Here is a 26,326-nt window from a genome sequence, read left to right on the forward strand (position 1 = left end):
AAATACACCTTTTTATAATACATTAGAGACCACAAAAATTATTTAACTCTTAAAATAAAGATAAAAATACCATCAGTCAACTCTAATTACAATATAAATTAAATTGGGTAATTCAAAATATTACTTCAACTTATTATCTCCATTATATAATCTGTAATATTTTTCTTTAAAACTATATTTTTTGATTATATAATTTAAAACTATGTTCTTAATTACACAATTTACAAAGTTTGAATATATTATGAAAGGACATGACGGTCATGTTTTATATGATGTCATAAAGAAGAAAGGATGGAAATAAAAAAAAGATATGCTGCTTTGATGTAATTTAATATTATTATTTTGTTACAAAACTTATCTAACATGAGTCACAAGAGCTTACTTGCTCAGGTCAAAATATAGTACCCATTTGAAAAAAGATCAGAATTTTGGTTTTGAGATTGTGAAAAGAAAATGCAAGACTGATTGTGAAACTGAAACCCTAGACAACACAGGCAGGCCCCTTCCCTGAGCTTGTGCCGCCTCTGTCCATCATCGTAGAAGCTTCGGTGGTCGATACCATCGAAGGAGGTGTCGCTTCCTCCACAGTGCCTGGCTTCCCCTCCTTTATTCCCTCCTGCGTCTTCACTAGGTATGTCAATGTCTTTCTCAAACTGCACTTCACTGTTCAAATTTTATTTTTTCTTGTACAGATCAAGTTAGAAAGATTCGTTCTTGGTATGATCAGTGTTTTTGTGCAAAGTACAGTTTTTTTTATTTGTGCCTATTACAAAGTGGGATTGTTTTCTCTTATATATCAAGCGGTCTATCCCATTCTCTTTTCCTCCATGCAATTAATATTTTCACATTCTGAATCTGTGATCACATGAATGAACATTCCAACTATACTGAATATTTTAATTACAATAGATGGCTACGCCCAACTTTTAGATTATTTTTTCCTGTATTTCTTGGACTGTTTCTTCAGCAGTAAGCTTTCAGATCTATCAATTCTTTTTATACTAAGATCTTGTTATTCTTGAATGTTTTTTAATGAACTTTATTTTGCTTACTTTGGTTATGGATTTTAGTTATGGTTTCTGTTGGTATAAGGTTGTTTGCATTATTCTATCAATAACACTTTGTCATAATTTGTTTACTGCATTATTGGCGTGAACATGAGATCTTGCATACCTAGATTGTCCGACTTCTCTTTACGAGAAGACTTGTAATAATGTGAAAATGACCTACCACTTCCCTATATGAATCATGTGTCAATCCATATCCAAATTCAACTTCCTTATGTAGAATATCCATTTGGATGCATTAAAGCGTAGGAATGCTTGCTGCACACTAAACCATTGGTTGAAGTTTATTTGAAACTACAAGATTTGGAGAGAGGTGCATTGTGTCAATCCATATCCAAATTCAACTTCCTTATATAGAATATCCATTGGGATGCATTAAAGCTTCTTGTACAGAGGAATGCTTGCTGCACACCCATTGGATAGAGTTTATTTGAAACTATAAGATTTGGAGAGAGGCTCGTTGTAAGAGAGGTTTGAACCACCAACATTTGTGGATTTAAATAAATTTCAACCAATAACTGAGTATGCTCTAAAGATTGTGTTGCGTAGTTTTCCATTATTTATCATTCAATAATAAATCTTAGTTGGATTGGTTCTGTTTGGGTCAAAGATCCAAAGTAGAAAGAGTCTGAACTGGTTAAAATTAATTAGTTTGAATAAAAAAATGTTATTGAGCCAATCAGAATTGACCCGAGTCCACTTCTATGTGTGTGTTTCATGGTAGTTGAATTCAGATACAATAGATGTAACGGTGATATTATATTTTGAATCCTGAAATTGTAACGTAAACATTAAAAAAATGGAACATACACTTACAGATAAGGCATTGACATGCAAAGATACACATTTAAAGCAAGAGTTTGGTAGAAAAATAATTTAGCAGTAGTACGTGTAAAACAAGGGAAGGGAGTAACCCTGCAGTAGTAGAAGGGAACATAACCGACATTTATTGTTTATATAGTAGACATGAGAAAAAGACAGATAAGTGGGTGAATGCCGTAGGTGGAGATAAGAGATTATGGCTGAGAGACTATTTGTTCGAAAAAGGAAAAATAATGATTGGACATGGCTAGAAAGAAAAGAACAATCTTGTCTCTCTTCCCCGATTAAATACGAACAAAAAATAAAGCAGATTAGGGTTTTTTTTCAAACTAGGTTGCGTGACCCTAGCCGTTTTGGAGTGTGACCCATGACAATTCCACCCATGTGCATTGAATCGAATCAGAATCACGATTCTGAAAGAGACTAGGAAAAGACAGATAAGTGGATGAGGGCCGTAGGTGGAGAAAAGAGATTACGTGGAGAGGCTAGAAGATAGAAAAAGGAAAAATAATGATTGAACATGACTGGAAAGAAAAGAACAACCATCTTGTCTCTCTTCCTTATCAAATTAGAACAAAAATAATTAGGGTTTTTCAAATTGGGTTGCATGACCCTAGCGGTTTTGAAGTGTGAACAAAAATAATTCCACCCACGTGCATTGAATCAAACCAGAATTGTGATTCATGCAATTCTGAAAGAGATTCAAACAGTACAAGATTGATTCGGGAGAAAAAATGAGTGTTGCAGCAATTCATATTGTGGGCGGCGGCACAATTTCACCCACGTGCATTGAATCAAACCAGAATTATTATTCATGCAATTCTGAAAGAGATTCAAACAGTACAAGATTGATTCGGGAGAAAAAAAAGAGTGTTGCAGCAATTCATATCATGGGTGGGGGTAGAGAATTGTATTGTATTGTCTAATACAGTCAATCTTTATCCAAAATCTACTACCCTGTGTACAATATCCGAAAAGTATTGGTGTGTCTTACATAATCCCCTAAATAACCCTATGTAGCAAATACTAAAGTTACTGCACATGTACCAAGCACTGGTTTCTCTTTAGAAGAAGTCTTGTAGTAATAATGAGAAGAGGTCAAACTGCAGAAATGTAGTAATAATGCACGATTCAAACCTGTGTAAAGAAGTTTTTGTGATAATGTAAAAGAGATCATAACCACCACCTTATATGGCTTAGATACATTTATGCACCAAATTAATTGTTTTCATTTAATGTATGGTATTCTCATCTGCAACTGCCTTTGTGGATTCTTTTTTATGCATGCAGGGTAATATTTAAGTTGAAGCTGGGTCAATTATGGCCGATTTGGAGAATTTGCTTTTGGAGGCTGCAGGGAGAACTGGCACATCTGGGAGAAATCGCCATTCTCTTCCGCCTTCAAGGAGACGACATGATGGCGCTTATTCAGATGGTGGGAGTGATTCTAGGGATGATGATTCAGATGATGAACTCAATTATGCAAGCAGAAAGCCATCTGGATCACAAGTTCCTCTAAAGAAAAGGTTAGATCCATCAGAAAGAGATGATGATTTAGGCAGTCAGGAAGATGCAGATGATGATGATGGTCGTAGTGATCATGATGGCGACAGCAGTGATGAATCAAATATTGGTGATGATCTCTACAAGGATGAGGATGACAGGCGGAAGCTTTCTGAGATGACTGAACTTCAAAGAGAGATGATTTTGTCAGATAGAGCTACAAAAAAGGATGATAAAAACTTATTGGGGAAAATAGCATCTAAGCGTGAGAAAGGAAAGGTATCGGTGCCCAGAAAGCAGTCTCCACCTATGTCGTCATCACGTATGCGTGCATCAGCCAGATCTGCTGACAGGTCAGCGAAGAATGATGCACTAAATGAACTGCGTGCTAAGCGATTGAAGCAACAAGATCCAGAAGCTCATCGCAAACTGAGAGAGGCATCAAGAAATGCAGGGCCCCGACATTTTTCTCCTCCAAAGCGCAAACCATTCACATCAACTAGTCTCAGTAGTTCAAGTCATAGTGAGAGTGAAAGTAGGTCCCACAGCGATGATGAAGGGTCAACCGGGGATGGAGGAATTGGTGACAGTGATGATGATAGGGCATTAGCTGGTTCTGAGGGTCCTTCATTTCAGGATATAAAGGAAATAACTATTCGCAGATCAAAACTTGCCAAATGGTTTATGGAGCCTTTCTTTGAGGAGTTAATAGTTGGTTGCTTCGTAAGAGTAGGAATTGGTAGATCAAAAACTTCACCTATCTACCGACTCTGCATGGTGAAAAATGTTGATGCATCAGAACCTGATAGACAGTATAAATTGGAAAATAAAACTACATACAAGTATTTGAATGTTGTTTGGGGAAATGAAAGTTCTGCAGCTAGGTGGCAAATGGCTATGGTTAGTGACTCTGTACCACTTGAAGAGGAGTTCAAACAGTGGGTTAAGGAAGTAGATCGTAGTGGTGGCCGGATGCCCACTAAGCAAGATGTGTTAGAAAAAAAACAAGCTATTCAAAAGGCCATCACATTTGTCTACTCAGCGGCTACTGTGAAGCAGATGTTACAAGAAAAAAAGTCTGCCTCAACAAGGCCACTAAATGTTGCTGCTGAGAAGGATAGGCTGAGGAGGGAATTGGAAATAGCACAAAGTAAGCATGATGAGGCAGAAGTGGAGAGGATCAGAGCAAGACTGCAAGAATTAGAGGCATCTAGACAAGCAAAGCAGAAGGATGCCAAGGCATTGAAGCTAGCTGAGATGAATAGGAAAAATAGGTTTGAGAACTTCAAGAATGCCTCTGAATTGAAGCCTGTGAATACTGGTTTGAAAGCTGGGGAGGCAGGTTATGATCCATTTTCAAGGAGATGGACTAGATCAAGGAATTATTATGCTGCAAAACCTGGTGAAAAGGCTGCAGCTGGAAATAATAGTGTCAATGGTGTAGTGGTTGGACCTGGCAGCAATTCAGCAGGAGTGCCAGTTACAGCGGAGGCTGGCATGGTGGCTACTGCTGCCGCCTTGGAAGCTGCTGCTGATGCTGGGAAGTTAGTAGATACAAGTGCTCCTGTGGATCAAGGGACAGAGTCAAATATGCTGCACAATTTTGAGCTGCCAATTTCGTTGGCATTACTTCAAAAATATGGTGGGGCCCAAGGAGCTCAGGCAGGATTTATGGCAAGAAAACAAAGGATAGAATCAACAGTTGGATTTAGAGTATTGGAAAATGATGGCAGGAGGCATTCCCTGACGCTGTCAGTCAGTGACTACAAAAGAAGAAGAGGGCTTCTTTGAAATTTTTTGCTGCTCTTGCAGAGTTGAGGTAAGTTCAAGCTTATATGGACTGAAGATGGTTTGTGTTGACTTTGTGATGTATGTATCTTGAATAAGTGCTCATGTTTCCTTATGTTTGTATTTCTTAGTGTTCAAATATTAAACTGCCGATATTTGATTAATGGTGGTGAAGAATGGGTGTGATTTAACAATGATATTTAAGCCAGGTCGTTGGAAGTTAAAGAGAGAGAGAATGATTAACGCCCAGAAAATTTGATATCATGGTGAAGTGTTAATACATATCTGTCCTTTTGAGCTGAGACCATTATTGTCTAGAAGAACTTTGTTTTGTTGTGTGTACCGAGCCTTATGACTCATTTTTCTGTGCTCTCGTGTTTTCTGGTAAGGGAAGCTTCTCTTAAGATTGTTGTAGTTCTGTCGGCAACATTAGAAATACCTTATTGTATTGATGATTGACATATACAAAGTACAATTTATATTGTAAGTTACATTAGCCACCTTTGGGGTTTTGTTAAGTTATACAAATACCAAAACTTCTGTTTTTTATATGGTCGAGGAGGCCGTCATGATATGGTTCTTTCGGAAGATATGTGAACCTAGTTATTTGTGTTATTTGTCTGCGACGGCGAACGAGAGAGAAATGCTTTGTATGACATTTGAGTTTCCATTTAAGTAGTTCTTTTGTGGAAAATTGGAAGTGGCAAATAAAGGTTGAAGGAGGCAAGATTTGGAAGAGTTAAAGCTATTCTTAAATTGATAGGTAAAGTTTTTTTTCTTTTTCTTTTTTCAAAATGCAATTGATGATAAAAGGAAAAAAAACTTGAAATTATATGTTTTTTTGTTAAATTTTTTTATAAATATTATTTTTATTAGTTAATTAAATAGTTTGTTGAACCGTGTAGCTAGCGAAAGCGAATGACTGTAGGTTTATACTCTTAGAAAAATTCTATTTAGATTTTTAATGTTTTTTTTTTAATTATTAATTTAAAGTGATAATTTTTTCTCGACTGGTCTTTGTCGTCTTTCCATCTTGTGTCATTTTCTTAATCTTTTAATTAATTGTTTGCCAAAAGTTGTCTAGAAAACAAAAAGGTACCCTCTAATGTGTAATCAGGTTTGATCATTTGATCATCGAAGTTTATATTGCATGTTTCCGTAATTTTGCATTTTTATAATAGATATGGTATTTCTGTACCAGTCTCCGAAAGTTTCTTATAACATAAATTGAATTGTTGGGTGCGTTATTTCATGGGTGGATTCAAATTTAATTAAATACGACAATTGGCTTTTCGTGACTGAATGGTTGCAAACGGTGGCAATGAGATTTTCGGTGCAATCAATTCAACGTATTAGAACGTGAATCTGCAAAGCAAGAGCTGTCTCGAGTGAATTGCAGACAGCAAGATTCATCCAAAAGGTGATGCAATTTGATTTAACTGAAATCAACTAATTGAAGCAAAATTAATTTGCTGATTGATTGAATCGAGCGTGATTGCAGTTTTGAATTGAAAAGTGGCAAGCAACGCCAATTATTAAGTAGAATTCGTAGAATCATTTTATGAAATAGAGTCAAGCAACTATTTGGTCTGCAGATTCATCAAGTGCCTATTCAGATTAAAGAGGTTGGCATTGCAATTGCAGTTTTGAATTATGTGATTGCAGGCTGAGCTAGTGTTTTGAGAGATCGTGCTTAAAGTTGCAAGTCTTTTTACCATATTGGGGATAGATTTATCTCAAAATTAGGTAAATGGATAAATTTTATATTTTTCAAATGTGAAGTTACCCCACAAGAATGATTTTGGTGACAGACGGAGGTTTTCAAACGTGAAGTTGTACACCACAAGAATGATTTTGGTGATGAAGGAAGTAAACTGAAAACTGAAAAAGTACACCATCACCTCAAATTGTCAAAATGGTAACATCACTACGATTAGTCGATCAACACCAAACATTGGCTCACAACAAATTAGCGCTATTATTGTGGTGTGTCAAGTTCTTGCAATTTTGTGATAGAGAATAATTTTTTTTTTGTTCATTCTTTTTGGTTGGTAAAATTTAAAAGAGGAACCATAACAAATATATTAATTTTCTACAATTGTAACATCATTCAAGTTGTAAAGATGTGCCAATTACCAACCATACGTGGATTTGTTGAATGCTAGGGTGATTCTTTACATTTTGTTGTGTGGGTTCTTCATTATGGGTAGGTAGCGATTTATGTTTTTATTCCTTTGGGTAAGACGACTCATTAGGAGGTTTTGACACTTTTTTATCTACATATTTACAAAAATTTCATCTTGACATTTTATTGTCAAAGTCATTTTTATTAAATTTTACATGAATGACTTACTCTATCTTGGAAGTTCTAGAATTGTACACTCTAAATGCTTTCAGAGTAATCAATGATGATATCCTCGTCACTTTTTGAATCAAACTTTCCTAAACTATCTTTAATGTTCAAAATAAAGCATTAACATCCAAAAGGATGAAAGTATAAAATGTTTGGCTTTCTATACTTCCATAATTCAGTTTTGACTAGGATTTACCTTAAATAAATCTTGTTTTGAATATAATAGACTATTTTGACTTCTTCAGGCCATAAGTATTTGGGGGTGTTAAAATCATTCAACATAGTTTTGACCATTTCTTGTAAGGATCTAATTTTCCTTTTAGTAGTTTGGTTTCATCTTTCAACAACATCAAATCATTCTTCAAGGATTCATTTTCTTTTGAAAACTTTTTATTTTGCTTTCTAATATTTTGGAAAGCCTTTGAAAGTTTTGAAGAATTAGACAAGAGTCCATTATAAGCTTGGATTACAAAGTGTAACTCGTTGAAATCTACCTCCTCATCAAAGTCATCTGATGAGTATTCAACACTATCTAGCCTTGAGAGCAATGCTCTTATCTTTTCTCAGCATCCCATCCTACTAAAGCTCAAGCTTGTGGACCTTCAAGATCCCAACAAGCTCTTCTAAGCTCAACCCATCAAGGTTCTTTGAAGTTTTTAGAGAAGTAAGGCTACAAAGAATTTTGTCAATGCTATCAAAGTTATCATATATCTTACCTAGGGATCTTAGCTCGTTTAAGATAGTTTAAAATATGTTGAACACGACTTGTATATTCTCATTTTCCAGCATTGAGAACAACTCGTATTATCTGGTTAACAGACCTAACTTGTTCCTCCATACTTCACTCGGTCCTCAATATGTGATTACTAAGGTGTCTCATATTTCTTTGGTTCCTTTGAAGGCGTGGGCTTTCCAGTACTCCTCTTCAGATAAAGCATACATATATAATTACGTGCTTTAAAGTTAAGAAGATACCTCTATTTTTGGTCATTTGACCATTTTCCTCTATCTAGTAACTCACCCTTCTCGTTTAAAGGTATGTAGTTTTCATTTTCAACTACATCCCACATGTTATTATGAAAAGATTCAAATAATGCAATCATTCTTTGTTTTCAATAATCGAACTTCTCTCCTAAAATTAGCTCTTATACCAACTAAAACACAAGAAAATAATAGAAAAGGGGGTGGGGGAATGGGGTGGTTGAATAGTTTTTTAAACCTTTTCACAACTAGTGTTTGATATTACTTTGCAGGGGTTATACAGTGTGTCTATATCATGTGTCTACAAGGCTTCATAGATTTAGGGCTTTTGATTTCAACATTGTTTGTAGTTGTGTCTACATCATGACCTATGTTACTATGATGCAAGTGTTCTTGTTCTATGTCGGTGTTGTTGTTGATGTATAGTGAAGGTGAAATTTGTAGGCCATGCTTGTTCACAAATGATCGAAGGTTGTCAACTAATAATTGTGTCAGGTGTATTGACTCACAAGCAATCTCATCAATATCTCCAAAAGTTTGGAATAAGTTATCATAGCGTTCAATATGTGGATCATTTTCCTTGTTGTTTTATGTTGTTATAATATACGTGTGCTTTCTGCGGACATTTTTACACCATCTTGTGAGTATGTACTTAGCAGGAAGCTTTGTTACTCGCTATTGTGCCAGGACACACACAACGTCTACATATAATGCCCCTAAACTCAAAAAGCAAAACAACTGCAATTGACATTCATTATGTCTCGCTGAGATGTATCCATGAATACCCTCTCTTACCTTATTTAATTATGAATGGATTCCTCCATGACCTTGTACAATGATGAATTTTCTTCTACAACAACACCATCAACGAAACAATTAATTTTACCTCTAAATTCTGACTATATTTCTGCAAACTTAGCATGTGTGTAATGCTTTTGGAATTGTCGCTCTATGAGTGATTGTGACCCGCACGCAATAGTTGTGTTTAACGACGTGAAGTCAACTTGGGTCTCTTTTTCTGTCTTGTGTTGTAGTGCATTGTCATATTGTTTAACAAATTCTTGAATATTAGTTTGTGAGTTAATATATCGATCAAAGAATGCATTCATGCTCTTGCTTCTTTGAGTTGTTGACATGCTAGTCCAAAAAGTGTTTCTCAAGTAACAAGGAACCCACCTGCATCGTTCTTCGTAAAGTGAAGAAAGTCATTCATTCGTGTGCAGTGAAAATGTTGTTATCATCCTTTCCCATCCATGAACAAAACTATCAACTATCAACATTCAATATGTGGTTGTCGTCATCAACATCAATGTCATAAAAAAAATCCTAATTTAATTCTCTCATGGAAGAGAAATGGTTTAAGAGTGCCTTAACATCACCATCTTTTGATAATGCTCTTCTTTGTTTGGTCACATAATTTCTAACATCTTGTTTGACAAACTCCATGTTCTTGTAACCTCTTGTAGCACAAACCAATGACCGAAAACTCTTGTTAATCCTAACTTCTGCTTCGACATTTAAGTCTAGTGTTCTTTTGACATTGAGATTCATCCTTTTATTGCCTCGGAACAATCTCGACTTTGTTGGACTAAGATCATGAGTATGTACATCATCAAATGCTAAAATGTACCACTTCTCATCTCTTTTTGATACAATCATTCGAGCTGCACAATCATTAGCCTGTGTTGGACGTGCAATCATTTGGTTCTGAATGGGGGACACATATTTTCTAACCCTAGATCACACCATCATGAAGTAACATAATTCATTCTTGTTGTTCTTCCTTGAACTCCTTGTTCGAATTCAAAAACCCTTTGATATTGCATATTGTCTATAAAATGACTTGTTGGAGGGATTGAGTTAGGTTGAACATGGTTTTCAATTAATTCTTCTTCTGCTTTGTCATGTTGTTCATCAAATTCAATATCATCATAAGTTGTATTTATATGTTCCATCCATTTGCTTTTCCTACATTAGTTCAATACAAGAATTATTACTACTTATTGGACTAATTAATATCATCATTCATATTCAACTTAATAAATTTTGTAGATGTATATAACCAGATTAAGAAATAACCACATACGAATGAGCAAATAACCACGTACTGCACCATTAAATGTGTTGAAACGTACACTATGGAATGGATTCTCTCACACTTAACACTACAAACCATTATGCATCTTATTGAATTAAAAATGGGTAAAAATTGAATAATACACTAAGAAGATGACAAATATAAATTCCAACAATAAATAACGTTAACAACCTTTTGGGCAACACAACAATCTATTTTTTGCATAATAAAATTGTAATAACTCATATATTTAATAAAACTACAGCTGTTCTTGACAGTGATGCACTTCAATAAATGACTTTGAACACTCCATTCACTGATTTTGTCTTCTACCAATTTTAGGGTTTATGTTTTGGTAATAAGTTGATTGTCTTCGAAACAATGTAGACCCTACCTTTCATTCCAATCCAAAGATGAAAAAGTGTCTAGGTCATTAAATTTTGGCAGCGACATTAAATGGAGTAGTCATTCCATGACTTCTATCACAAACAATCACAATTAATGCTTAATAGGGACATCTTCATAATTGCATATTTCCCTTATTAAAAGTTCTCATGTTGTGGGCAAAGTAAACATTTCTTTGGAAGGGAGGCACTTGTATCCGCGGTTTTAAGGTATGCCCAATGTTTATGTTACATTTCCTTCACACACAACCAATTTTTTGCTTAGCTAAGACATCGATTTAGTTTGTTTATGTTCACTTCCTTTTCATTTTTTCTTTTTGTCATGAACAATAGAGAGCTTGACACTTGTATTCGCGGTTTTAAGGTACGTCCAATGTTTAGGTTACATTTCCTTCACACACAACCAATTTTTTGCTTAGCTAAGACATCGATTTAGTTTGTTTATGCTCACTTCCTCTTCATTTTTTCTTTTTCTCAAGAACAATAGAGAGGTTGGCACTTGTATTCGCGGTTTTAAGGTATGCCCAAAGTTTAGGTTACATTTCCTTCCCACACAACCAATACTTTGCTTAACTAAGACATTGATTTAGTTTGTTTAAGTTCACTTCCTCTTCATTTTTTATTTTTTTCAAGAACAACAAATAGCAATGGAAGCTTGGGAACAACTTGATATTGATGAAAGTGATCTTGATAGTTTTATTCGTCGTTGCAATTCGAATAACAATGTCATTCTGGGCCCGACTGGTGTCATTGAGGCAGTTATGGTAAACCGAGAGCTAAATGAAAACATTCCCACACAAGAATTTTTGAGTGACATAGCAAAAACGAGTTTTGATTGTGACTTCACATCCAATACTTGGGTATGAGCTGAAAAATTCATTAACATCCATGGTAAGTACACTAATTGGGAATTCATCTTCATAGACATCCAAAATTTGTGATTTAAGGAACATTGTGGAAATAATAATTTGATTTGCAAGATTGTTGGTTAAACATGAGGTTGAACATATGTCAACCCTTGATTCGTTGAAAGGAACTTATAAGGTGTCCTTTTTTTTAAAGCTTGTGAACATAATGGACTGAGTGACATGAAAATAAGAATTCGAGTTGGTTGATGTATATTGTTAATGTGTTTAGTGAAATGTTAAGTTACTTTGACTACCATCTTTAACTCTTTTTGTGGAAAATGTATCTCTTTACAAGATTCAACAGGGACTGTAAAAGCAAACGTTCACCACAAGACTATTGATCATCCTGAAATAGGTCCACACTTAAAACTTGGAAGTGTGATAATCTTAAAAGATGTAAGTATATTATTTATGATAAATACTTAGTTATTGACCTTATATTTCCACATCAATATATGGAGTAAAGCAATAATGTCTGAACAAGTTGCAATTTTTTCACCAATATGTGGAACATAGTATCTTAACAATATTGTCAAGGTAAAGTTTACAACTGTTTTGTATTATGGTGTTTTTGAATTTCATAACTTTTTTTAGCACTTTCAATGACAGTCTTGGCATGTGTAGGTGTTTGCAAGTGATATTGGTTGTCCAACTAATGACCTAGTACGTCTATCAATACCAATTGTTACCAATAAGCCTCCAACATGTTTCGTTCATGACATCCTTAGCAAATTGATTCCACCTGTTCACACTGACAAACTTGAAGGCAGTGGTGGATCAAACAAAAACATTAATTGAGGACTTTCATAATTTGCTGATTTGAATTTAAGATTTATCATTATTTTCAGTTTCAAATATTGTGCGTCTTTACATGGATGTGTTTTGTAGTAAAATTTGTTAAGTATTAAAGTCAACTTCATGGATGTGTTGTTGCATTAAGTGGTAATGTAATGTATGTTATGTTCTAAGTTTTATATCATGTTGCTCTCATAAAAAAAATTGACAAATTGGTGTAGTAACTAGTTATACCTTCAACATTATGTGATTAAATACTAAATTGGTTATATACAACTGACGAAAAGATTAATAACAAAATAAATTATCATCCAATCTTGTAGTTGAATAACTCTTAAACCATAGCACAACCAAGTAGAATGATTAAAGCAAATAATTATGAGCACCCTGCAAAAATCAAAGACAGATGGCACAAGTGACTCAAAAACTAATTTCACAAGTATTGGTCCAATAACTAGTTATGTCTTAAGTGTTATGTGGTTATTTGTTAAGGTAGTTATGTACAAATAAAAAAAAAATCTTAAGTTAATATGAATGATCATATTACTTTCGTGCAGTAAGTGCTTATTCAATGAAAGGTATGTTGTGTAGTATGAAATTCGTTATATAAAACAAATGTAGTAGTTCTTTATAATAGATTTCATCACATTTATTGGTGCAGTAACTAGTTATATGCTCAATCCTATTTGATTATTTTTTAAGCTGGTTATGTACATTTACAAAAATGCTTAAGTTGAATATGAAGGATCATATTAAATAGTCTAGTAAGTGGTTATCTAATCAATGGTTTGTGGTCTGCTATCAAACTCGTAGTGTAAAACAAATCTAGTAGTTTTTTAGGATAGATTTCATCACATTTATTGGTGCAGTAACTGGTTATGTACTCAGTCCTATGTGGTTATTTCTGAAGCTCGTTATGTACAACTTCAACAATGCTTAAGCACAATATGAAGGATCATATTACTTAGTCTAGTAAGTGATTGTATGATAAAGAATTTGTGGTCTGGAAAAGTACTCCTTATGTAAAACAAATCACGTAGTTGTTCAGGATACATTTCATCACATTTATTAATGCAGTAAGTGGTTATGTATCATTCCTATGTGGTTATTTCTGAGTACGATTCTATACAACAATAAAAGCGGTTAACTTCAATACCAATAATGACATTACTTTGGTGCAATAGTGGTTATATAGTCAGTCTTATGTGGTTATTTACTACCTTGGTTATGTACAACAAATGTTGTGGTTCTTGACGATAGATTTCATCACATTTATTGGTGCAATAACTAGTTATGTACTCAATCCTATGTGGTTTTTTGTGAAAGGGATTCTGTACAACAATAAAAATGGTTAACTTCAATATGAATGATCATAGTACTTTGGTGCAATAAGTGGTTATGTCTTAAGTTTTATGAGGTTATTTATTAACCTAGTTATGTACAAATTAAAAATTGTTTTAGTTCAATATTACTTTGGTGTAGTAAGTGGTTATATAATGAAGGGTATGTGATTTAATATGAAAGTCGTTATGTACAACAAATGTAGTCGTTCTTTAGGCTACATTTCATCAAATTTATTGCTGTAGTAACTGGTTATGTACCCATTATTATGTGGTTATTTCTGAAACTGGTTTTGTACAACTAAAACTGCTTAAGTTCAATATGTGGTTTTGTACGCATACAACTATAGCAAGTTCATTGATTAAAATTGTTCACCATACTCAAAATAAGAATCTGTTAAAAGATTTACTTGAAACAAAAAGCAATAATGACCTTGTACATATATGTAAAACAAAATACACATTGCTCATTTAAACATTTTCATTCATTGAAAACATAGTACAATAACCATAGCTATATATTCTAGTGAACAAACTTTGCGTTATAGCCATGCACGAACTATAAAGTGTCGTTGATGCTGCTACTCATAACCAATACAATTTGTGGTCCTTGATTAAACATACTAAACAACCTAAAAACCAATAACAAAAATTGTATCCTAATTAATCATATTTCATGGACTTTGTGTTCAATATGTACATCAATCAAGTCATATTGACCTGCTATTACAAGTTCTTTCCCTTCTTCAATGAATGTATTGAACTTGTTCATGTTCTCCTACTTCATCGTTGCTTATAACATTCCACATTTCTTCATTATCGTATTTCGATGAAGATTTTGTTTGTGTAAGACCCACTCACAAACCATTTGTTGTCGAAGAACTTGTAATTGTTCCTACAATAATATTACTCTTGTCAAATATTAGTTAAAAATCTCTTATCATAAATCATATTAAAATAAACATATACATAAATAATACAAAACGTTGTGTAATCAGACATTTTATTCTCATCATATTTAGGTATGTGGTTCCATAACTCCATATATTTAATCACCAACACAACACAATCATGCCTACGCATTAAACAAAGATTAGAAACATTACAACCAAAATCAATTTTAGTATCACTCACACATACAAGCATGTTTTCAAAATTATATCACTACTAATTTTTAATTGGTTAACTTTTATTTCATTCTCTTGATTTCCAAAATTTGCCATATAAAATTATGCTCTTTTTTCTTTTTATGGCATATTCAAAAGTTTTATGTTGGTGACAAATTCTGATATATAAATTTTTGGGGAAACACTCATATTGTTGATTTACTTTATATACTGAGTTTCAAGTTATGAAGACATTTTTGTATTTACACATAAACATTACAATAAGAAAAAAAGCAAGTTTGTGCCCAAAACTCTACCAAATAGATTTGTCTCTGCATTGAACGTTCAAACTATCATTTTCGAACATCACTCGGAATATTCATTTTATTTTCTAGACACATATAACGTTGAAAGTGGAGGGTGAAAACTTGACATGAAGGAAAGTGCAATTTTAAAAATACAAAAAGATATACATAGTTTATATTGATTATAATTATAAATTTGTTACTTTAGTTATAAACATAGTCAAGTCTTATAGTTAAGCCTTTATAATGATCTACAAACAAGTCATAAAAATTTTGGTCGAATAGAGAATGTTTAGTTAGTTTTCCTTATTTGTTTATTTCAATTTTTCATAAAAAGAATTATTTCAAATACTTTATTCCTTGCATAATAAAAAGAGTGAAGATGCTACTATTATTAGAATAATAGTTATTTCAAAATAATGGAAATATTAATATAAGGCCCCTGATAAATTTCTCAATTAATATGCAACTCTTGAGCCTACTTCGGTATTTAAAAGTTTAGGGCTAATATACTAATAATTTTGCTAATATAATGAAAATTGATTATTACTTTCGAAATCTTAAAAATGTGATGAATATGAAAATATAAAAGTCTGTGCATGAAATGAGATTGATTCCTCTTACTTCGGCAGAATTTATTGCTCAGTCTATGAATATTGAATGTATTTTTTAAACATACTATACAAGATATCACTAGGCCAATTTGTTTGTTGTTCTGTTTTCTTCCGTGATTTGTTTATTTTATTTCTTCAGAACACAGAAAATGAAACACTCTGTCTCTCTCATTTTTTAAATCTTACTCAACATAATTTGGACTTAAGGTTTTTAAAATAAAGTTGCTAATGCTTCTCTTTCTATAGATGCAGCTGAAGAAGTCGTATGATGACATTGTTGTTGGTTGTTAGAGTAGCTTCATTCAAGAAAAAATGGTGTGCTTATGATGTGTGGTTTAACTCCGTAAGAATAATCAATCACACAAAAATGTTATTTTCTATATTGAATTTTGCAATTAACAACCAGTTGGGGAATAATTAATTTCCAATAAAACAATTCATATCATCAAACATGATGGAAACACGAAAATTAGTAAGACACAAATTTATTCTAAATCAGAATAAAAAGACATAGAATTACCATAAAAGCTTCCCACGTCATAGCAATCACAAAATGGAAGACTTTGCTGGTTCGAACTCTTCCTATCACGTCTAATCTTCGATTAAGTGGCAGTCATGGAGTTCTTCATTTTTTATTTTTTCTCGCATCTTCTCTCAATCCTAACCCTAGCATGAAGAGTTCTTCCAAAATGAGAGAGAACCTTTGAAAAATTGAAATTAGAGAGAGGACCTGATGCACCGAAACACAGTTTCATTTATTCTCCTCCAAAACAGTGCAACAGCAGTAGTCAACCATGCAAATGACAAATTTATCCTTTATGATATTAACAATAGTTGGGCCCACCTTGTGTCAAAGTGTAAATTACTTTAACCGTGACTAACGATTGTTTCCCTTCTGAAACTGAGTCAGCTGATACTTCATGATGTCCGCGGAAACGTTAGCATATCGGAACGGCGTTGTAAAAGTGAACGCCGATAGCCAATTTCTCATCCTTCGCCACCGCCAATGTAAAAGTGCGGGAGAGAGAGCGCCGGCGACGGAAGAAGAAGAAACACAATATCAAGGCCTGAAGGAGCATGGCCAAAGACGGTGGCAACGGGAAGCGGAATACCTATCCGCAGCAGGTTCTCATCGTTTTGCTGGTTCTATATAGTTTGGTTAGCTTTACAATTGACAGTGGCGCTAGCAGTAGAAAGGATAGGAACCGATTGCGAAATTAGATGTTTGCTTTTGTTTTACATTGCTGCAGTGAAGTTAGGATTTCTGGAATTGGACGGAGCTTTTTCGTTTTGCACGTGAGATCTTTCGGGTGAAGGATCTGAGAATGTGGGGGTAGAGAAGCATGAGATTAGTTTGATGGAAGAGAATTGGAAGGGAGAGAAAGGAGAATGGTCTCTGTGACGTGGATCTTTTCCCTTCCTTTCCAATTCCATCTTACTGAACATTTCTGAGTTCGGTTGTGTAGGTTCAAATGTTCAATTCGAAGGTTGGGATTTGCGATTGCAAAGTGAAAATTCTCTTTGGGGCTGAGTTGAGTACCTCTTTAAGCGATACTTGAGCCGAAGGCTCTTTCCCTAACACTGGGGAGTCATCTCTTCCCCCTAAAATTCTTTTCTCTAAGAAAAAATATTAAGTTGTTTAATTTAGGCAAGGAGAAATTTGTCTACTAATTATTAGTTTAGGACGTCGTCTCCTACTTATAGGAATTGGGTTTTGACCTCTCTGCAAATATTAAAATTAGGACATGTCTAGATAACTTCTTCCTATAGAATAAGAAAAATAGGAAGAAAGATATATACATACATATATACATACATACATATATATATATATATATATATATATATATATATATATATATATATATATATATATATATATATATTAGTTTATGGAAAAGTTAATTTCACTAATTCTTTTTTCTTATTTTCATCTTTTTGAAGTGTTTACGTAAAAGTTTATCCAAAAAAGTTATAGTGCAGACTAAGAAGCTATAGGTTGATTACTATCATAGATGTTTGTTAAATATCATATCTGTCTATTTTTGGAAAATTCCTTGAGGCTTTTCATTCTAAGCTGTTTTTGAGTGTTTTGGAAATTGTACAGATGGTTATGTCAGATCTATATTTCGTTTAATAGAAAGTGAAGCATTCTAATGGTTTCAATTGCAATGGTGTTAATGGACAAATGATGGTAATGCCCGTTTAATGCTTCCATTCTCTTAAATTTTAGGTTGTATACCAAGTTGAAATTCAGGACAGGGAAGAGCCAAATGATATAGCTTGGAGGAAGAAATCTTAAAAAATGTTCGGGAACATTAGTTTTCGCGATATTATATGTTCAGAGGTATTGTGTCAATGATTTATATGTGCCTTGCATCTTCATGTATTTCTTGATGAATTGCTTACTTGGATGTAACCAGTATATTGATAAGAAGCACGAGTCTATTCAAAATGCAACTACCAATAAGAAAGCAGACTCTGATTCTGAAGAGGAAGGAAGAGATCTTGAGAAAAACGACAGGCATCTCAAACAAGAAGAGAGGGTATAGTGATTTGTAGCATATTTATTTATTTGTTTTGTTTGTTTAATTTGACCACTAGATTTCTCTCCATAATTTGCTAAAAGTTTAATTTTTGTGTTAAACTTCAATGCCAGATAGAGATTACTGAACTGAAACAGGTTTTCTCCTGATCTGATGTTCTTGAGGTTGGAATACACTGTTTAGCACTCCAAACTTTCTACTTTGGCCCTATGCTATTATGCAAACGCTTGTAACACTATTTTTTTCAATTTTAAGATGTGGTGTGGGATACCATTGTAGCAGATCCAAAGTTATTGGTTTTCTTGAAATCTTTTCCAAATACTCTACCTGTATGTAGGCATTGCTGCCAAAAGAGAAAATTTTGGCTGGTGAGTCAACAATTGATGATTATTTGTTAAAGATGTATGCATACACGATGGTTGTGGTGTGCAAGTGGGATATAGGGATAGAGTGAAAAAGATAAATAGATAATGTTGATGAAATTTCTGTTATATGCATGTATGTGATGCTTGCAGGGACTGGTTGTGTCAATCACCATGTAGGTGTTTGGCAATGAGCATCCTTGATTCAAATTTCGTTGATTTCTATCTTAGCCTTTGTTTGGATCACTTCATTTATTGTTGAAGATGAGTAGTGGATTTGAGGGGAAAGGTTGAGTTTGGTTGACATATTGGTCCCCCAGGGTTGAGTTTCCTCACAAAGATGGTCAGAAAAAAAGGGGAAAGTCATGTTGGCTGTGCAAAAATGTCCACATTACCTTGTATGGGCTTTGACAGAAGAGAGGGGGCATTGGCATTTTAGTTTTCCTTGTCATGTTGGTGATTCAGAATTTCAAAAGTAAGGTTCGTGGACATAAAAGTGCTAGAACTATGGCAATGCGTGGGGTGGCTGAGAGGCTCCGCATAATCAATTATGTCTTCAGCATATTCGATTATGTAGAATAGGAAGGCTAATCTATTATGGGGATCTAACGTAATCAAATATGCATGTGTCATAATTGATTGTGGGCTCGTATTTACAAGAACGACTGTTACTCAAGGGTGCATAATTGATTATGGACAAACCATAACGGATTTTGCAATGTTGATCAATGTACAAATAATTTACTTCTCGGAAGCCATCATGCATTTCCTCATTTGATTTTCAATATTAAAATATTATATGAACAAGGAGTATATAAAAGTCATTCCATAACAATTCCAACATTTCTTTCTTTTCTCATCTTCTCAAACAAATAAAAATGTCATTCATTTATTTTCTCTTTTCACTCTAGTTCTTTTAATCCAAACAATCTCACCCTCCTTTAATTTCTCTTCTTTTGTATTTTCTCACTCCCCCACTTACCATCACACCATCTAAATAAAGGCTTGAGTGCATGATAATATGGCTGTTATATACATGCACAGTATTAAATTGCACTGGATTCTCATGGTGCAGCATCCTGCTTCTCACCCAACTCCGTTGACTGTTTTTTTGTAGTGTTGTGCATGCTTGCTAGTGGGTAAGAGAAGAGTGATGACTCAATTGACAACCCTTACTCTAAATGGCACTGAACCTACTTCAGTAACTTTTGTTTTATAGAGTTCCACAACAAATCATGTTTGGATTGTCAGATGCTTCCAATTTGATTAGTGTTATTGATCTGTTACAAAGCACATTTATTTATTCAAAATTTATATCCATTTTAGTACTGCTCAACATCTGCAATTTGTTTATATTTGAAAGTTGACATGCCATTAGTTTTTTGACTGGTGTTTTACATACTTTTCTTACACGTGCTTTGTTGGTTTTTGCTGTTTCTTTCAAAAGAACTTGATATAACATGAAACTTTGTCTTTGCAATGTACGTGTTTCTGTCTTTTTAAGCATTTAAGTGATTTTACTAAATTACTGTACTCCTTACTTATCTGTCAGGTTTTCTTCTGTTTTCTCATGCACGCTTATATTGAGAAGGAAGAGAGTAAAATGTTGAAACATAAGCAAAAGGAATGCATGCAACCAAAAATGCAGTAAATGGAATTTGATTATCAGGTTTTATTATATACTTTCTGTTAGACTCTTGTAGATATGTTAAAATTCTATAATCTAGTAACTCTTGGTATGAGGATCAATGAATTTGATTCTATATTTATGTTATAAGCTAAAATAGGGTAACTGAATATTTTGTAATCATGGTTTCTCTCCTATAATTGAATAGCTCCGCAGAGGTCTAAACACAAAATTCATCATATACCTTCTTGGTTTCTCTGTTTTCAACATGGTATCAAGAGTCTAATAAAAAGGGAATCTTAATCTGTGTTTTCTCTGTGGGCCCAGTGCTCATAGGTATAAACATTTTAGAAACCATGTATGTTTTAGGGTTTTTGTTATTTTTCTACTGTATTTCACTATTCACCACAGTTGAATCTATTATTCATCATTGGCAACTTTCTGGCAAGCTTTTTTCATCCTTAGCCACCACCACTCACTACTAGTATCATTTGGCAAGCGATGTATACCGAGCATTTTTTTCTCTTAGGTGTTTACCACACTTTAAGCCTTTGTGCTTTCTAGCAACTGTCATGCCTTCCTATCCTTTTTTTCTCTCTGGTGTTCATTGCACCCTCCAAGTAATTTTTCCTCAATAGCAATTGCTGGACCCTCCAATAGCTGCTGCACTCTCTTAGAATTTTTGCTCTTAACACTAAAACCATTTTTTCTCTTTGACAGTTATGTTCTTTCAGCATTTTTGCTCCTTAGAAACCACCACACTCTAAACATTTTGATGTGCTCTCCGTGCATATTTTTGTTTCTCCAGTAATCACTGTGTCCTTTTCACATTTTTGCTATTCAGCACCCTCTGATCATTTTTGCTATCCAATTCTATGATTTTGTTTTGTAATCTTGAGGTTCTACCTTCTGTCTTATTTGTTTCTGTAAGGAAACCAAGTACATATTTTCTTTGGGAGATGAAAATCCCCCTATTTTGAATAAGCAACCTCTATTTCGAGGAATTTTCACTTCTTTCATTTCAACTTGAGCTGCTAATGTTTCTTTTGAAGTCAATTTCTCTGTTTTATCATCTCCTGCAATAATCATATCATCCACTCAGACTAGCAGTTGTGTATGCTTACTTGTAATGGTGTGCTTTAAGAATAAAGTATGATCTGCTTGGCTTTGTTCATCACCTAAGGAAACCATTGCTTTTGTAAATTTCCAAATCACGCTCTTGGATATTTTAAATTGTTTAAGACTGTATAAAGCTTTCTTTAGAACGCTTTCCTTATTCCTTCCACTGAGTTTGAAATTAGAGTAGAATATCAATATACACTTCTTCAAAAGCTCCATAGAGAAAGACATTCTTCACGTCTAACTGATGCAAGTCCCGTCCAAAATTAGTTGCTAGATCGTATTCATCTTTGCTACAACAAAAAAAGTCTCCTCAGCCAATTTCATAAGTTTGAGTGTACCCATTTACAACCAACCTAGCTTTATACTTGTCATTTATCCATCTACCTTATGCTTAAGTGTAAATATCCAATGTTCACTTTCAAATGTTCGCTTCTCATGACTTCTCAGACTGAGGTAGGTATATCTAGGCAACAATAAAGCTTCAATATCTATTAGAAAGATTGTCATTGACATGTTGAGAAATAGGATATTTAACACGTTATATTTTTACCATTCTCAATATAATGGGTAAATTCTTAATAACAATTATCTTGTCTCCTCACTATAACCTTCAAGGCTCTTCACTTTCGAGTTAGACAACTCTTCTTGCTTTGAGTCAAAGTGGGTTGTCTTTGATATTTTGTGACAAAGAATTTGTCTTCTTCCTCATCATGTGAGCTGGTCCAATCCCATTTGTGGTGGCTTCATCACTTAGATCTTGAGCATCTTGCAACATAAATATGATAATGACAGTAAGGACAGGTCTTTTGCTTCAAGTTCTTGCTCCTATGAAGCGTAGGACATACAAAAAAGGACTTTGTTTCATGAAAAGTGACATCCATGGTAATGAAGATATAACAACTCTCAATGTGATAACATTTCTATCATTTTTTTATTACAATGATAAGCAATAAATACACATTTAAAAGCTCTAGTATTTAATTTTCTATGATTAAGATCATGAGAGTGAACAAAAATAGAACCAAAGACTCGACAAGGTAGTTTTGACACTAAGGGAGTAAAGGGAACAAAAGATTAAAAAAAAACAGAACAATAGGACTAACCCTTTTTAAGATATGAGTGTTTAACATATTGATAAGGTATGTGGCAGTTAATCCTTGGTGTTTGTTCTGAATTGATTTTGGACAACTGAAAAAAATTCACCAAACTAGGCCTTATATTTACTTTTCGTAATGTATCTCCATGTGATATGGATATGTTACATGGAGATACATCACTAGAAGTAACAAACCATTTTGCTCCAAAAATAAATTCTAAAACAGGTGTTCAAACATGAGAGTGAATCAAGTCAAATAGAAAATTACTCTTTTTACTTGAGATGAGATAAGATGCATGGTGATGCTTTAACAATTGACAAGTATCACATTTGACAGACACAACAAACTCTTTAGAAAACAAATGAGGGAACAAGGATTTTATAAGGTTGAAGGAGGGATTCCCAACCAATTCTTTATGATGAAGCCATACTTGGGAACTTTCCCATGTGTTTGATATTGCTTTGGTTTATGACATTTGTTTTGTTTTGTTTTGGTATTTATTTCCAACAAATACAACCCACATTGCCCGTTAGCAATTAAAATCGCCTTCCTTGTGGCAAGTTCTTGAAATGCATAATAAGGAGAGAAAAAAAGTTGTTGAGCAATTTAAATCTTTTGTAAGCTTTGTAAGAAATACGCCTATCTGTTAGTAGTGGGAGATAAAACATCTAAAGTTATATTTCCGGATCCGCATATAGGTACATTATCACCATTTGCAGCTGTTATGAGTTGTTCACTAGTCATTTGCAGCTTAAGAAAGTGAGCCAAGTCATTAGTTGTTTGTGAATCAAGAATCCAAACATCCTGAGACAAGGGGTCAATAGTATTGAATATACTATTAAGAAGACTTAGGCTTCGTTCATTTAGATGGATTTGGAAGAGAGTGATTGAGGGGATTTGAGAGGATTTTAAGATAAAAAATTTTGTTATTTATTTGAGTGAATTTGGAGGTAAGTGAGAGTGAATTTGAAATTAAAATTTATAAGAATTAATGTAGAATTTGATTGATGTGACAGATTAAAAAAATGTACTTCCAAATTCACTCTTACTTATCTCCAAATTCACTCTTACTTATCTCCAAATTCACTCTTATTTATCTCTAAATCCACTCAAATAAACAAAAAACAATTTACCTTCAAATCCCCTCAATCACTCTCCCTCAAATCCATTCAAGTGAACAAAGCGTTAATCATTGATTCAATCATTGTTCTCAAAAAATCAAGTTTCTCTTTAAAAGCTTTTTATATTAGACATTGAAAAAAAAATGAATAAAGATTTAGTTGTTATCGTAACAAATGGAACCTGTTTGGTGAAAGAACCAAATGAATTCAAATGTACTGAAATAGAAGTCAAACGAGACATCACCGCCCCTTGGAATGGGCTCAGGAGGTCCCAATGACGTTGTATGTGGTCGCAATGAGTGGAGCACACCTTTTTATCCTACCATGACGCCCATGGCAAACAACAGTGGCAGCTATTAACGAGACAGTGAAAACATACTTCAAAGATCGGGAGCTATAACATTTTAAACCATATAAGAAAATAAAGGATTATTTTATTGATAACAATCTCACCAATTACATTTTTATCATTTCTTCTATTTGTAATAATGAAAACTTTGAAATTAAGGAAATAAATAAATAAGATATTTTTCCTAATTGTTATGAAGATGTTGAGAATATTTTTATTATAATAATCTGGTTGTTATAACAGTTCATTAACAAATTCTCAAATTCTGGTGTCCCTTTTTCTCTAGTTGTATTGTTAACACTGGCACCTGGGAGAAGTCAGGGTCAAAAGAGTAAGCTTGAGTTTCCTCTATATTCTCTTTAGGGAGAAAATGGGGTAGGGGTTTTTGTGATGATATTGATTTGTAGCATAACAACGTTTCATGTTTTCCAGGTTGATTTACTTAATTTCTAAAGTCAGATAAAGTGGATGTCACTTTACTCCCAGAAGAGTTGGATGACATGGAAAATGTTTTACAAATTCTAATTTTTAAAACACATGTTGTGGCCCCCAAAGAAATCACGGGTCTGATTTCTTATCGCTGCTGTAACTGTTCCAGGTATGAAAATGCTAGGGAGGAAGAGAAGTTACGAAGGAAGCCTGAGGATTTCATCGACGTGGTTGCGGAGCTGTTACATTTGATTTTCATATCATACAAACCTACCATATTGTCATTATTATTAATAACTTAGGCCTTGATTTTTATATTTAATTATGTAAACAAGCGGTGCAGAATGAGAATAGGACTAGAAGAGAAAGATGCAAGAAAAAGGAGGGAAAGTCCAGGAAGACATTAAGTTCTAAAGTTGGTGTAACATCTTTTTTCTTTTGCAGAAAAAAAATGGGGGACCTGGATGTTACACACTCATCAAATTGTCATTTTCCATTTAGCGAGGATTAGTTGTTAGCTGTGTTGTATGGTACTTCTATCACATGTAATTGTCAGCAAGTAGCTTTCATTGTATAAGTTAGGAATTTATATATCGTATAATTAACATCTTATGCAGCGCTGATGTTTATTTGGAAACACAATTGCAATTAATCATTATTAAGGTTGGTTGGTATTCTGTTTACGAGGCTGATATTTAGATGATCCCCCGTGATAGTTCTTAGTATGACATCGATGCCTGATAGTGCAAACAGGATAGTGAAAGTATACTGACTTGTTATTCTGAATCCCTTGTTTCTATTTATCTATCCAAAAATTGAAACTTAAGCTTATTTTGTTGGTCAGTGTTTTATTTTTTTGGGTAGTGTTGGGGGTTGTTGAGATAGTGGTTGCTGTGGGTTTATGGAGGATGCAGGTAGTCTTATGAGATAGTGTCTTTTTTGCCATTACATTTGCCTCTTATTCTTATTTTTGCAGAGTATTATTTAGATCTAGTCTCATCTGCGACTCGAATGATGAACAAAGGTAAATGATGGCGTAGACCTGTTTTCCCTTAATAATTCTTAAAATTAATGTTGTTTACAAAAAGTTTATCCAGTTTTTGTTGATTTAAAAAAGATTGAGTTTTTCTTTACTGTATAGCCTTGCTACTTTTATCGACTTTTTTCAGTCGAAGGTTTTGCTCACATTTGACTCCTGAATTGAGGGAAAGGTATGTCATAAGATAAACTAGTGCTAGATTAAAAGGTTAACGAGCGAGATTTTAACTAAATATTGATGTACATACATGCATGCTTTGTTCTTAAATGTGCATGCATTATATTATGATTTTTATCATTAATTTTTAAAACTATATGGTAAAGTGCGTCTATTGATTTTAAAACAATTAAATATTCACAGTTGCCATAAACTTGCCTATGGGGCCAGTGTCTTCAGTTAATTAGGAAGAGAAGTTTGATTCCCAGTTATAAATAAGTGCGATTCTATCTCAACTCAAACCAAGCCAGGTGACATACAGTACATTACATCAATAAATAATTATGTCACTAACAGCCATTTTTTTACTATTATCATGTGAATTTACACTTGGATCTATTTGCACAGTAATTCA

The 26,326-nt window shown here is 33.7% G+C and overlaps 1 protein-coding gene and 1 long non-coding RNA gene across 10 annotated transcripts; both read left to right on the plus strand.

The window, feature by feature from the left end:
• Window positions 1-394: 394 nt before the first annotated feature.
• VIP5 (plus-3 domain-containing protein) lies at window positions 395-5,729 on the plus strand. Its single transcript, XM_047326326.2, has 3 exons — window positions 395-631; window positions 3,180-5,211; window positions 5,312-5,729. Exon 2 carries the CDS (start codon window positions 3,210-3,212, stop codon window positions 5,181-5,183), a length of 1,974 nt encoding a protein of 657 aa, XP_047182282.1. The 5' UTR covers window positions 395-631; window positions 3,180-3,209; the 3' UTR covers window positions 5,184-5,211; window positions 5,312-5,729.
• Window positions 5,730-16,345: 10,616 nt separating this feature from the next.
• On the plus strand, window positions 16,346-25,399 carry LOC124848612 (uncharacterized). 9 transcript variants are annotated; one of them, XR_015783328.1, is made up of 7 exons: window positions 16,937-17,188; window positions 18,297-18,410; window positions 18,487-18,609; window positions 18,723-18,773; window positions 18,865-18,977; window positions 20,524-20,640; window positions 24,574-25,399. It is a non-coding gene; the product is annotated as an uncharacterized LOC124848612 (long non-coding RNA). The 9 variants fall into 9 exon arrangements; XR_015783325.1 differs by having other exon boundaries at window positions 16,346-17,188; window positions 18,865-20,640; XR_015783326.1 differs by having other exon boundaries at window positions 16,919-17,188; window positions 18,723-18,977.
• The last annotated feature ends 927 nt before the right edge of the window (window positions 25,400-26,326 follow it).

The sequence above is a fragment of the Vigna umbellata genome, chromosome 1, assembly GCF_029865625.1.
Source record: "Vigna umbellata cultivar VRB3 chromosome 1, Vumbellata_1.0, whole genome shotgun sequence".
NCBI classification, from domain to species: Eukaryota; Viridiplantae; Streptophyta; class Magnoliopsida; order Fabales; family Fabaceae; genus Vigna; species Vigna umbellata.

Bases quoted from the DNA above. Each gene is read 5' to 3' on its own strand.
- VIP5 (XM_047326326.2), top strand. From the start codon at position 3,210: ATGGCCGATTTGGAGAATTTGCTTTTGGAGGCTGCAGGGAGAACTGGC.